The sequence below is a fragment of the Dermacentor albipictus genome, chromosome 5, assembly GCF_038994185.2.
Source record: "Dermacentor albipictus isolate Rhodes 1998 colony chromosome 5, USDA_Dalb.pri_finalv2, whole genome shotgun sequence".
NCBI lineage: Eukaryota > Metazoa > Arthropoda > Arachnida > Ixodida > Ixodidae > Dermacentor > Dermacentor albipictus.
The window spans coordinates 93407280-93420245 of NC_091825.1; the positions used below are offsets into that span (position 1 = coordinate 93407280).

The 12966-nt window shown below is 49.7% G+C and overlaps 2 protein-coding genes across 2 annotated transcripts in view; both read left to right on the top strand.

The window, feature by feature from the left end:
- The first annotated feature begins 250 nt into the window (after positions 1–250).
- The window catches only part of LOC135897076 (uncharacterized), a 29238-nt gene continuing 16522 nt past the window's right edge, over positions 251–12966 (top strand). Inside the window, exon 1 of the mRNA XM_065425653.1 lies at positions 251–1313. Within this exon, the coding sequence (XP_065281725.1) occupies positions 306–1313 (1008 nt within the window). The 5' untranslated portion in view covers positions 251–305. The remainder of the gene's footprint in view (positions 1314–12966) is intronic.
- LOC135897055 (uncharacterized) lies at positions 9250–10849 on the top strand. Its single transcript, XM_065425623.1, has one exon. The coding sequence runs from the start codon at positions 9369–9371 to the stop codon at positions 10701–10703; it is 1335 nt and encodes a 444-aa protein (XP_065281695.1). The 5' UTR covers positions 9250–9368; the 3' UTR covers positions 10704–10849.

Here is a 12966-nt window from a genome sequence, read left to right on the forward strand (position 1 = left end):
AACCTGCCGCTGTTTTTCGAGGCCCGCAAGACCCCTTTTTGCCCTTTTAGGGGCATTTTCGTTCACCGGCCGCAACTAGTAGAGCTGGGCCTACTCCAGGCCTAGCGCGATTAGGGACGCTATCGGCGTCGCCGCCGGCCCCTCGAACCGTCACCGACGCTGTGGCGATGGAGTACGGCGTAGACGGAGAAGAAATGTCCCCAGAGGAATATGAATACCGAAGCCTATGGATACAGGCTGCTATCAAAGCCCATGATCGAGCTCGCCCCAAGCATGGGGATGCCAATGCCCAACAGGCTACAGCTATGGCACCGACGGACGCCACCGGCAAGGCCGTCCAGACCAGTGGGGTGAGCCCATCGATAAGACGCCGCCCATATATAAAGAAGCCGCTCCCGCGTCTGCCAGACAACGCCTACAAGATCGTACACCGACCGAGAGGCGGACTTCGGCTCCGAGACCACACGGCCACTACACTACTGTACGCCCTGTGCCTGGACATCGGAGTGAACTTCGGGGAAATCAAGCAACACGACCAAGTGATGATCAATCCTTTCAACAACTCCTTTACCGTGAGCACCCCTTCTATGGAACGCGCAGGGAAATACGCGGAAGTACAACATATCAAAATTCTAGACCAAGTCTATTCGACGTGTGCCTATGTAGCGGCACCGGACAACAGCATCAAGGGGATTGCGTATCACGTTCTAGAAGACCAAAGCCACGCCAAGATCATGGACGACATCGTTAAAGTCAACCCACAGCTAGAGATTTCGGACGCAAGAAGGATGGGAAAATCATCAAAAGCCCTGTTCATCACTTTCGCCAACACCAAGAGAGTCCCGGACTCCATTCGATTCGGCGGAGGAATCCACAACTGTAACCTCTTCAGACCCATAGTGGAAGCATGCTACAACTGTAGAAGACCGGGACATCGCTTGGACGTGTGTCCGGAAGAACGAAGAAACCTCTGCTACAAGTGCGGCGATGAGCATCCGGTCCAAGACGAGCCAACGTGCACGCCGAAGTGCATCCTGTGCAAGGGAGAACATTTCACGGGATCCAAGCAGTGCAAGATCAGATATGCGAGACCGCCTGCCAAGGGAAACAGGAAACAGAATGGCAAGCCTCAAGTGGAATTTCAGCGACCGGAGGAACAGGGAGCGCAACCTGCGCACCCGAAACAGCTGCAGCAACAGCGAGGCAGAAGCAGATCGAGAAACCGAGCCCAGGGTAACGACCGAGGAAAACTAGACCGCTCGGAGTCCTACCCGGCGCTACCGAACGCCTGGCGGGAAGGAGCACCACATCAGGTGAGCGGGACACCGCAATCCTCCCACGAAAGTAATGAAATTAAAGGACTTAAAGCAATAATACAAAAACAGGAAATAATCATTCAGGAACTAATGACGGCAATAACGCAACAGCAGCAAGAAAGTAAAGGGCAAGATATAGTCCGGCGTATCGCGCGCGCGCGGCCACGCGCGTCGCGGTTAAGCGACGTCGGTGAAAAACGCGCACTCTACAGTTCGGCGTCACGGCGTAGCCGGCGTGCCCAAGCGCGCTTGGCGAACTCAACGCCGCCGGCGCAAAGATAGAGCGTGTTCTATTTCACGCGGCTGACGCTAGACCAGAATGCACTGCGCGCTGTAGCGGCAGCGAGCAGAAGGCAGAATGGCGGCCTGCGGTGCGCGTACTGACAGTGCGGCTGTGGTTTTTTCAACATCCGTGTGTGATGACAGCGCTAGTGAGGACGCCTGTTTGAAGCGATTAGCAACCATCCATGTGTACACGACGTGAAACGCATGGACTACCGCGACACAGAGCGGAAGAACAACGCGTGGGAAGCTATACGAAAGCAGTGTGGTCTCGCCACAGGTAAGCTGCATTTCGCAGCTCCTGTACTAGCTGGTGGTAGTCGCCGAGTTGAGGGCGCTTGTCGAATAGCTTTCGCATGTACATGGTCCGCTTCCGTTTTTGACGTAGCCGAAGTACTAGCAATATGAGTGCGATGTTCTGGCTGTCAGGCACGGCGGCCGCATTTCGATGGGGGCGAAATGCGATAAACACCCGTGTGCTTAGATTTAGGTACACGCTAAAGAACCCCAGGTGGTCGAAATTTCCGGAGTCCTTCACTACGGCGTGCCTCATAATCAGAAAGTGGTTTTGGCACCTAAAACCTTATAATTTCTTTCTGGCTGTCAGGACAAGTTAACGCCATGCCCCAAAAGTTTTCGTTTTAGGCGCACAAACAGCGCGAGGAAGCAGAAAAAGCGCGCGCGCTACCCGAACGGCGCGGTTATATGCAAGACGCGCATGCGCCATGGAAACAGCTGTTCGCCGCGGCCCTGAAGTTGCGCTCCCGGACGCACAGAGGGCGCCAGCCTCGAGCTGCGCGTGCACGCCGAACTCTAGAGGAAGCAAAATCCTTGCACCCCTGGCGTCGCTGGCGCAGCGTATCCGACTTCGCCTGCCGCGGCCTGGCACGCCGAGAACGCCGGACTATATCTTGGCCTTAAAACACATATTGCTCAACAACCCGCGATCTTAACACAGCAACCGCGGAAGGCCTCCCTCCCCCCGTCAAACGCGTCCTCGAGGGCACCCTCACCTACAAGAGGGCCACCGGCAAAAAATAGGTTTATGGAAGACTCAGAGAATCACGAAAACCGGAATCACGAGGAAGTAATGAGCCTATTAATAACAGTGGCAACGAGATTAGACAAAATTGAGGAAAGGCAAAACAATATTGAAGCAAACATAGAAGCACGCTTCACAGCTATCAGAAATGAGACCAGGGAACAATATCAAACCTTAGCAGAACAAGTAAGAGTCCTTACAAACGCGGCGAAGGCTACAAACGAGCTAGTACAGAAACATGACAAGCAATTGGTTAAGGTGATGGGTAAACTCTTTCCGGCCCCAGGACCCATGACCTCCACCACAGCGCAGTCCATCTCCATCCCTAAAGCCAATCATGGGAAGGGCCAGACGGCGACAAGAATATGGCAATGGAACTGTAGGAGCTACCGCGGAAAGCGGGAGAACATTCAAAACCTTGAAAAAGAAAAAAATCCCAGATGTCATAGCCCTACAAGAAACCAGGAAAAAAGTAAAGTTTCGGGATTATAAAACGTATGAGAACGGCAAGGAAAAAAAACCACTCACGGCCTTCTTGGTCCATAGAAATCTAACGGCAATAGAGCACGAAATTCAATCGAACGGTGCAGACTGCCTCGCGATAGAGGTCATACCGCTAAAAGAAGCGAGGCCCCGCTCTTCATTCTAAACATATATAGCACCCCCAAGGCGGAATCCTCCCCCATAATAAAAGCCATGAAAGAAGCCAGAAAAAGCAGTAAAACGAATCCCCTAATAGTAGTCGGAGATATGAACGCACAACACATGGCATGGGGTTACAGAACAAATTTAAAGAAAGGAACTAGCCTCTGGCAACATGTTCAGGACGAAGGATACACGCTGCTGACAGATCTTCTGGTGCCAACTAGGATAGGGAACAGTGCCCTGACCTGACCCTATGCAAAAACATAGTAGACGCACAATGACACAACACGAACGAAAACCCAGGGAGCGACCATTACATTATAGAGACCACTATACCCAGCAGTACGCCCAAGAAGGAAAGAAGGGTGACACGCGTGGTAGACTGGGATAAATTCAGAGGAAGGAGACAGGGTAACGCTGATGGCAAGAAGATTGAAAACCTAAATGAATGGATTCACAAACTCTTGAAAGACGCAGAGCACACCACCAAGACGATAGAGATAACAACCGAAAACAAAGCCGCTGACAGCAGATTATTACACATGTGGCAGGCACATAATAGCTTACAAAAAAGATGGATGAAACAAAAACACAACGGCAAACTTAGAATTAGAATAGCCAAATTAGAAAGAAAAATCGAAAGCCATTCTCAAAACTTAGTTAAACAACAATGGGGACAAACATGCGATCAAATGAGCGGGAAATTGGGGCTCAAAGACACATGGCATCTTCTGACACATCTTTTAGACCCAGAAAACAGCAGAGCCGCTCACCAGAGGGATGTCGCACGCATAATTCATGCAAGCCCTCTTAATGACGAAGAAATGATAACGGAATTACAAAACCGATACCTATGCACAACGAAAAACCTGACGCTTCCCAACTACAGCGGCAACCCCAACCCTGAACTTGACGAAAACATAACGGTAGCAGAGGTAAAGGCGGCCATGCAGAAACATAGAACATCCTCCGCTCCAGGAGCGGATGGGGTGACAAACAAAATACTAAGAAATCTAGACGAGGACTTTATTCAAGAGATCGCGGAGTACTTTAACAAGTGCTGGAAGTATGGGTGGCTGCCAGAGACGTGGAAACACGCCAAGGTAACTCTCATACCCAAGCCAGGCAAGAAACTCGAACTAAGCAACCTCAGACCCATATCCCTAACATCATGCTTAGGGAAGCTGTTGGAGCACGTGGCGCTATCTAGATTACAAGACCACATGGACAAGCACAATCTCTTTCCGCACACGATGATAGGCTTCCGGCCCAACCTGTCTACGCAAGATATTAGTGGCGAGAATTAGGAGTGGCGCCCTCTCGCGAGTGACGTCACGGCCAGGACGCCACTCGCTCCGGCTCGCTCGGCTGCCGCGCGCGCTCGTTCCCTTCGTGTATGCTTCGGGTATGGGTGGCTCGAGCCGTACGTATTGAAGGATACGTCGGCTTCTTTCAGCTGCCATGCCTTAACCACAGTTCCTTCTTCAAAAGCGCGTGAGTGGAGAAACTTTGCGGCTTGGATATTGCAAGCTTTGTAGCGTTAAAAGGGCCCACTGGTTTTGCAATGCACATATGCGCCGTGTCTATTCGTAAATATTGCGTAAAAAGAATTTCTGCAAATTCAGCACGCGAAGTTGTGTATGATGCCTCGCTAAACATTTAACATTCCCTTATTATTTAGCTATCAGCGACATCGCATTTTACATGGAAGAAAAATTGATCTTGGTAATTGGCGTCAGCATGTTATTCGATGTCAGAGAGACACTGCCCAGCGAAGCTGTCATAATGATTCTCATTATCCTGGTGTGTTGTTCTATTCAAATATGGTCATTCATTAATGCGTAAAAAAATAGTCGCGCATTTCTTATGAAAAAGTTTGCTGCTACTTTCATCCTCCTCTGAAACAGGCCTCCAAAATTCGAATTGCTCATGGCTGCTAACACGACGGCGCGTCATGTTCACAAACACACAATTCACAAACACCATAGTAACAATCACCTGAGAGAAAAGTTTCGTTGTTAAGATCGATTGCAAATCAATTGAAAGTGATGAAATGTTTCATAATGGCCCTCAGTAGCCTTTATCGACAATATGGCACACCCCTGATCACGTAACGGTAGTAATCGACGGCCGGTATCGCGAGGCACGCTATGTTCACGAAACCCATCAGTTCACTACAACTTTGAATTGAAACCATAAAGCATTTTTACAGGGTCAACTGGAATGGCTAAAGTATTCTCGAGCTGCTACAGCGCAGCTTAGATTGCCTAGAAAAGGAAAATTCAAGCACCCTCTGTCTCACCATGTCTCGATCCAGCGTTCTTTAATTATACAAACGGATAACTATTCGCTTCGTCGGTACTTAAAAGAGAACTTTGCCCAACTGCAGCCTAAATAAAGTTTGCTCCAATCCAATCACAAACATTAATAAAGAAAGCACCACAAGCCTTGCATATACTTTCACTTGATTTCTGACCCTCCACCGGGGAATTTCAATATCTTCAATATGTCCCGTACTACTAATGATGGACGCTTCGACTTCTTTCTGGCTGCAGCCTCCAACAGGCATACTTCACTAAAAAAAATTGGGCCGAGCAGGCTGTGTCAGTTCGCCAAACAGATTCGTCATGTATATTCATCAAGCAACAAGCACCAGTAAATTTCTCAAGTGAGTTGAACGTGCATCACGGAAAAGGAAATATATATTGGTAAATTCCTATTTGTATTCTGTAAATAGCTGTAAGCCTTCATTAACTTTACTTCAAATTTCCGGCGCTTAAGATAAACACGGGAAGAATCGCCTAATGTTGACAAGCGGATAAAGAAGCAAGTGGTACTTGTAGAATCTAAACTCCAGTATTATTTAAGTCCCCGTGTTACTGCTGAGCGCTTCTGTGAAGAAATGCAAGAATTCGATTTAGCGGATTAAAACCAACGTAACTGTTGTAGAAGTCATATATAGCCAGCGTTTGTGACATACTTGTTGCACCGCGGCAGGTATGGTATCATAACTGGATTTCTGTATGCTATGTTTTTGCGATTGTCCATCCGCGCATGAAAAACCCGCAATGGGCTCTCTTGCGCTCCTTTGGCTGGCACTGTAGCATTGCCTTTGAGAGCTGCATTGTTGTCTAAGAAATTAGCTCTTTGAATAAGTGTCCGCAAAGGAAGACGTCGTAAAAATATATTTGAGACGACCACCATAAGCATAGAAGCACAGAGAACGAGGGCGAACAAACGAAAACACCGCCGAAAGCGCCCGGACAACGCCCGAACTGTAGCAGACGACAGGCGCGAGTCCTTGCCTTGACGTCACGCGAGCGGCGCTCGCAGCACCCCTGTAGTTCGTTCTCGGGGCTAATAATGCTCAGGCTTTCGGAAGAGGTAATAAACACACCGAATAACACCAACACTAAAGCAATAATGGCACTGGACTTCACCAAAGCCTTCGATAATGTCACCCACAATGCCATCATGAATGCCCTCTCCGACTTAAACGTGGGTGAGAGAATATACTCATACACCAAGGCTTTTCTAACTGAACGAACGGCTCAAATAACATTCGGAAGCATCAAGTCGGATACACTACAATCAGGAAGCAAAGGCACACCGCAGGGGTCAGTGCTGTCACCCTTTCTGTTCAACATAACTCTCATACCCATGGCCAATCTTCTTGCCGCCATACCAAACTTATCCTCGGCACTCTACGCAGACGACATCACCCTCTGGACAGTCAGGGGAAACGAAGGTGATATCGAGAGCACGTTACAGACGGGAGCGAATATAGTGATCGGATACGCCAGGAGAGTTGGACTAACGTACTCGCCACAAAAATCCGAACTCCTAGTTATCAGACACAGACACAAGAAAAACGATCCCCCGGCACAATTGGATGTTAAGGTTGATGGTACAAAAGTTCCAGAAGTACAAACCTTGAGAATCCTGGGAATGTACATTCAGAACAACGGGAAAAACACAACTACACTAAACAAACTAGTCGCATGCGTTGGACAAACCAACAGGCTCATAAGACGAATAGCTAACAAACACCAGGGAATGAAAGAAACAGATTTGAGCAGGCTTTCGGGCTCAGCCGTATAGTATATTCTCTCCCCTATCTCAAACTTCAGGCAGCGGAAAAGAACAAGGTTGAATGTCTCATAAGACAATCATACAAGGCAGCTCTTCGTCTCCCTAAGTATACATCAACAGAAAGGCTGCTAATGTTAGGCATACACAACACGCTTCCCGAGCTAGTTGAGGCGCACAGAATCGCACAGTATGACAGGCTAGCAAAAACACCCACGGGAAGACACATTCTAAGGACCTTGGATATCAGGCAAAAATGCTTAGCGACGGATGCCTTGCAAATGCCTAGAGACATGCACAAGTATCTGAGAATAGATCCAATCCCGAAAAACATGCATCCCGAACACCACGCACAAAGAAGGAAGGTGAGAGCCAAAGCCCTCAACAGGCAATATTCAAACCATAAGGAGGCAGTCTGTACAGGCGTTGCAGAGCTCTGTGATCACGATGCCTTTTCGATAGGTATCGCGGGCATGGACCTAAAACCAATCTCAGCCGCCTCTTGCGGAACAAAAAGGCACACGAGGCGGAGGAAGCGGCCATTGCCCTAGCTATTATAAGCACTGAAGCCAAGACGATGTTTAGCGACTCGAAGATAGCCGTTCGAAACTTTGCAAAAGGGAGGGTCCACAAGCCCGCCAAACAAATCCTAAAACCGCAAAATTTCAATGCCAGACTCATTAGAATCATATGGGTTCCGGCCCACGAGTCGCATCCTGGGAACGAGGCGGCCCGCAACTTAGCCCGAGGTTTCGTCAACCGGGAAGTGGGCGAGCCGGTCCTGAGGTCGGCCAGAGAGACCTTGACCACCTACCACGAGATAATATTATATTACAGAAACAATAGAAGGACGCTCCCGCCGCCAGACAAAAGCCTTTATAAACATCAACAAGTGGCCTGGCGGGAGCTACAAACTAACACCTTCCCCAACCCGTATATATACTCAAAGGCCTACCCAGGAGTCTACACCCCCGAATGTAAGCTCTTCGGGGTCACAAAGGCAGATTTAAAACGCATTTTGTTTGACTGCGACAATCAAAAACCGAAAAGAGAATGGCAACTCTCTAACGGCCAAGAGTGGGAGGATGCGGTGTCCAGCTCGGACCCTGCGGTTCAAATGCAGGCCGTCAGCTGGGCTTTGGAGATCGCCGATAGACGGGGTCTCACAACCATAACAGGTGGCACTAGAGGAACTGATCGGACGGCCACCTCACGCACCCTGGAAGCCCATTAAAGTAAACCAAATCCTTTCTGTTGACGAAATAAAGTTATTACCACCACCTAAGGACAAATGCCTACAACACGCGGCTAAGAAACCTCCTCCGTAGTGCCTAGGCACAGTCATACATTCAAGGAGCAAAAGCCCCCAGCTTTTCTCTCTCGCGTCCGCTCTTACTCGCGCCTGCGTACGAACGGCTGGCGATCCCTCAAGTCAGGAGGCGCTGCTGAAGTGAACGTCTCGTGATCAGTTTGCGTCAAAGCCTCTCCAATGTCAGTTGCGGCGGCGCAGCGAGAGCAGTCGGCGGCGGGGCGACGACGCCTCGGCGCGCGCCTCTATCACGCCTCTTGCGCCGTTAATCTCGAAGGTCCGCTCGAACCTAAGCGCAGCGCTCGAGGTGGCAGCACTGACTTGAAATCACGGTATTTAATTTCCAGCACAGCTTACCAAAAACTAAACCATGTTGCAAGTAGCAGAAAATAACACACTGTATATATTTAATCGTCAAGCCAACCAATATGTTCTTAATTATTATACAAATGCAGCCTTTTTCTGCTGATACCTGATAGCACAGTCATGTCAGGTTGTTCTTGGTCAAAAATTTAGGAAACTGCCCTAATATGGTAGAGTCGCGAATGTCAGGACGGCAACACTGCGCGTCATTTAGTTCCGTTTGGTCAGTTGGCACGCCCTTGGGCACACCCTGCCGTGCTTCATTCTATACCCTGCCTTGCCAAGTCTTCCGTTGTTGTGGAGTGAGTCTGGATTCCGTGAAATGTCTCTGAAAGGTGTCCGTAAAGACGACTTTGCCTTACCGGGGGAAGACAGGTGGTCTTCGTGGACGCTCGGTGAGCCCACATCCCGTCCTCCTCCGGAATACCCGTCAGAATGGTTCGCGGCACATCCGGGATTGAAGCCGATCGCTCGCATAAAGCGCTGCTTCGCTTCGGAAGACGATCTCGCGAGATTCGTGTCTGCCGGCCTGGCTTCCGGCCGCTTGCCCGTCGAGTACGTCGTCCAGTTCATGCACACGGAAGGAGCAAAGATCAAGGATACCCTAACGGAAGATTGGAAGTCGTTCGGTGTGACCATCGGCTGCGCTGGAGAAACGATATCGCCGTGGGACCTTCTGACTATCACTGAGGAGTTGGGACAGGGCAACCTAGTCAGCGCAGAAACGCCGGCCACGCCTAACGATGATCGCATGCCCGACCGCACTGGCCTCTTCGCTCTCGTGGTGTGCATCTACCGCCTTCTCGTAGCCAAGTGCCACGGAGGAAGGCCAGACTACATAAAGCGCCTGCACGACAACAACCTACGATTGATCTTGCTGATATTTCAGTGCAGTGGTCAGTATTTAGAGGATGCTGAGGAGAAATTCGGCGAATGGATTAAAGACAGATCCTACCTGTCGTTAATTGCTGCCTTGGACATGTTCCTGTACCACTTTCGCCGTCACGAAATGGCTATCCTGAGGGCAGGAACCCACGTATCGAGATACAAGCACTGTACCGTCCTCAACGATATCGCGCATGTGTGCTGGGTGACCGAACTGGAGACAACTGAGCTTTTTGAGTGGGTCTTTGTTGAACGGGCCGCGGACGAACTTTACATGATCCATCGAAAAGGTCAGGAGCTGTACGTCGCGCATTCTTACGCACCGTACTTGAGTGACCTCGGCCTGTCTCAGCGTTCGCCGTACTCTGCGACCGCCAACCCGTTGATTCACTACTGGTGCAACGCTACAGCAGCACTGATGGACTCATCGCAGGGTCAGAAATCGAGAATTACGTACCACGGTGATCTCTCCGGTGCAACCATCAATGCCATGGTACTTGCTTACGCAAAGTGGGAACACAGCCTCACACTTCTCGGACCAATACTATGGAAAGTTGACGAGTATAGACAAAAGACTCTAGCCAAAGAAAATGCCCCTAGGGAATTTGGCCAAATGCCCAAAATGTTCAAGGCTGCAGAATGGTACCAATACCTCTGGGAGAAGTCGTTCATTATTGACCCTCAAATTTCCAAACACTGCCTCTCCAAGCTTCGCACTGTTATGCGTAACGGCTCAGTGGGAGCCAAATTAGTTGAGCTTATTCCAAAGTAGTGTATGAAAGTGCCTTCTTTTTTTTTTTCTCCGGGCCCTTCATCCACCCGGTCTTCTATATAAAACCGCATTGAAGATACCCATGGTGCCTAGTATCTCCTATTTCGTTACATTGAATAAATGGTTTTGAGCCGTTTGTGCGTTTATGTTGGCAGTGTGGTGACGTTTATTTTGTCATTTGCCTAATCGCTGCAACACTTGAACTATTTTTCTAGCCACGTGCTACTGCACTGTTCTTGTTTGATACTGTGATTCGCAGTGCGGTTCAGGAAGCTGTCATATTGCGCCATGTTGTCATTTTGGACTGATTGTAGAAGCTGCACGTTGCAGCCCTGTGAACCACTCGGAACTCACAAGATGAATGCGACGATATGGCGGACCATGAGCGTGTGCGAATTGCCACCCTCGCTGTTTTATGCAAATGCGGTACCTCTGTTTCAGCTAGTCAGAGATGTCTTCAAGTGGGCAAATTCTATCCACACGCGTGTGCCTTGTTGCCCATTGAATAACTCGTCCAGTTTGTGATAGCTGTATCACAAAGGCACTTTCCATAAAGATAGATCAGAATAGGACTTGGCATCCAAAGTACCCGTGCGATACCTGTATTAGTCCTCAAATAGCCCTTGTATACCTCTGGAGATCCGCCACTCTTATACGTCCTCGGAAGGCTGGAACATTGTGCAAGCTGGCGCGAGTTGCAGATAAGTCTAAAGAAAACAAGCACGCAATAAAGAACGACACAAAAACGGCGCTGAACTTGGAACTAAGAAATTGGCTGCGGGCTTAGCTCAGCTAACCCTGGATATGCAAAGCGAAATCTTGGGTTAGCCTGGTTAAGTTTCACATGGTTAACATTTGGTTTAACTGTAAGGAAGGAAGGAAAAAGTGGAGAAGGAAAGGCAGGGAGGTTAACCAGTTTAACTTAACCGGTTTGCTGCCCTACACGTGAAAGCGGGATGGGGGCTGTAGGAGTTGAGGAGGACTTCGGGATGGAAAACTTGGGAGGTTTATTTTACATTATTTACAGTGAGCGTATATTAACAGTCTTAGAGTCATTACAGGCCGGCAGCAACTCGGACGCTGCGGCCCGTCGCAAGAAGTTCGAGAGAGATGAATCAGGGAATGCTCTCGGAATCCTCCTTTGCTGCTCCCGGTCTGCGTCTTTTAAGCTCTTCGGTTACGATAAGACACGTCATGTTCGGCCAATGGGAGAGCCCGCTCAGGTGACGCCATTTTCGACCAATCGGCGAGCCCGCTCGGGTGTCGTCATTTTCGGCCAATGGTAGGCGCCCGTGCGATGGAGTCACACCCGGCGAAGAGAGTCGCTCCTTGGTCCCCCTGCGGTCTTGCCTTGCTGACTTGCAATGCGCCGTCGCCGTAGAAGGTAGGGGGCATCGCCGCCAGGTTGTCACGGCGCATTACAGCCGTCTTTCTTCGGGACCCACTTTACCCACAACAGTGCCTGGACGGAAAAGTCCCTTCCCCTCACTTTCGGGAAGAGCCAAGCAGTGAATAGCTCCATCAGCTGCACACGAAGTGGGGTCCGCCAACTTGTTTGCACGTGCCGTGCCTCAGGAATGTGGCATCCGTGTTTCTGCGCTCCCTAATTAGCTGTGGTGTGATTCGATGTGGTCTGGGGAACTCGAAGTAGGCTCAGGAAACGGCCCCGTATCTAACACGGCATGAAAGATGGGGAAGGGAGAGAGAGAGCACATAGCACAGCACACACATCGTCAGTTAGAGTCCACCACTCTTGCGTGGTACGTGATATCCCTGTCACAGCCACTTGTCCAATCCCGTCTCTTTCAAAAACTGAAGTAGCCCCTTCGTCGCTTTCAGCTTCGATATCTTTTGTCGGCGGCATGTGAAAATCGTTTCGAGGGACAATGGTCTAGTGTCAAGGTGCTCTAGAAAGGATGCCAGGGACTGTCGCTGAACATTATATTCAGGACAGTCGCACAGAATGTGTTCCAGCGTCTCCTCGCAAAGACAGGCATTGCATAGAGCGTTGAAGGCCATTCCAATAAGAAATGAGTAAGATTTCGTGAAAGCCACCCCTAGCCATAGGCGATAAAGCAGAGTGGCTTCTCTTCGGCGGAGCCCAGTTGGCATACAGAAATGCATCAAGGAGGGCAGGTGGTATTGACGGTTGCTCCAGTTGATCTGGCTGTTGGCTGTGCACGATAGAGAGAGCGTGATCTCCTGTGCAAGCACTCGAAATTCGCTAGCTGCGTCGGACCGTGAAAGTGGTATGGCCTCTTCT

Bases quoted from the DNA above. Each gene is read 5' to 3' on its own strand.
- LOC135897055 (XM_065425623.1), top strand. From the start codon at position 9,369: ATGTCTCTGAAAGGTGTCCGTAAAGACGACTTTGCCTTACCGGGGGAA.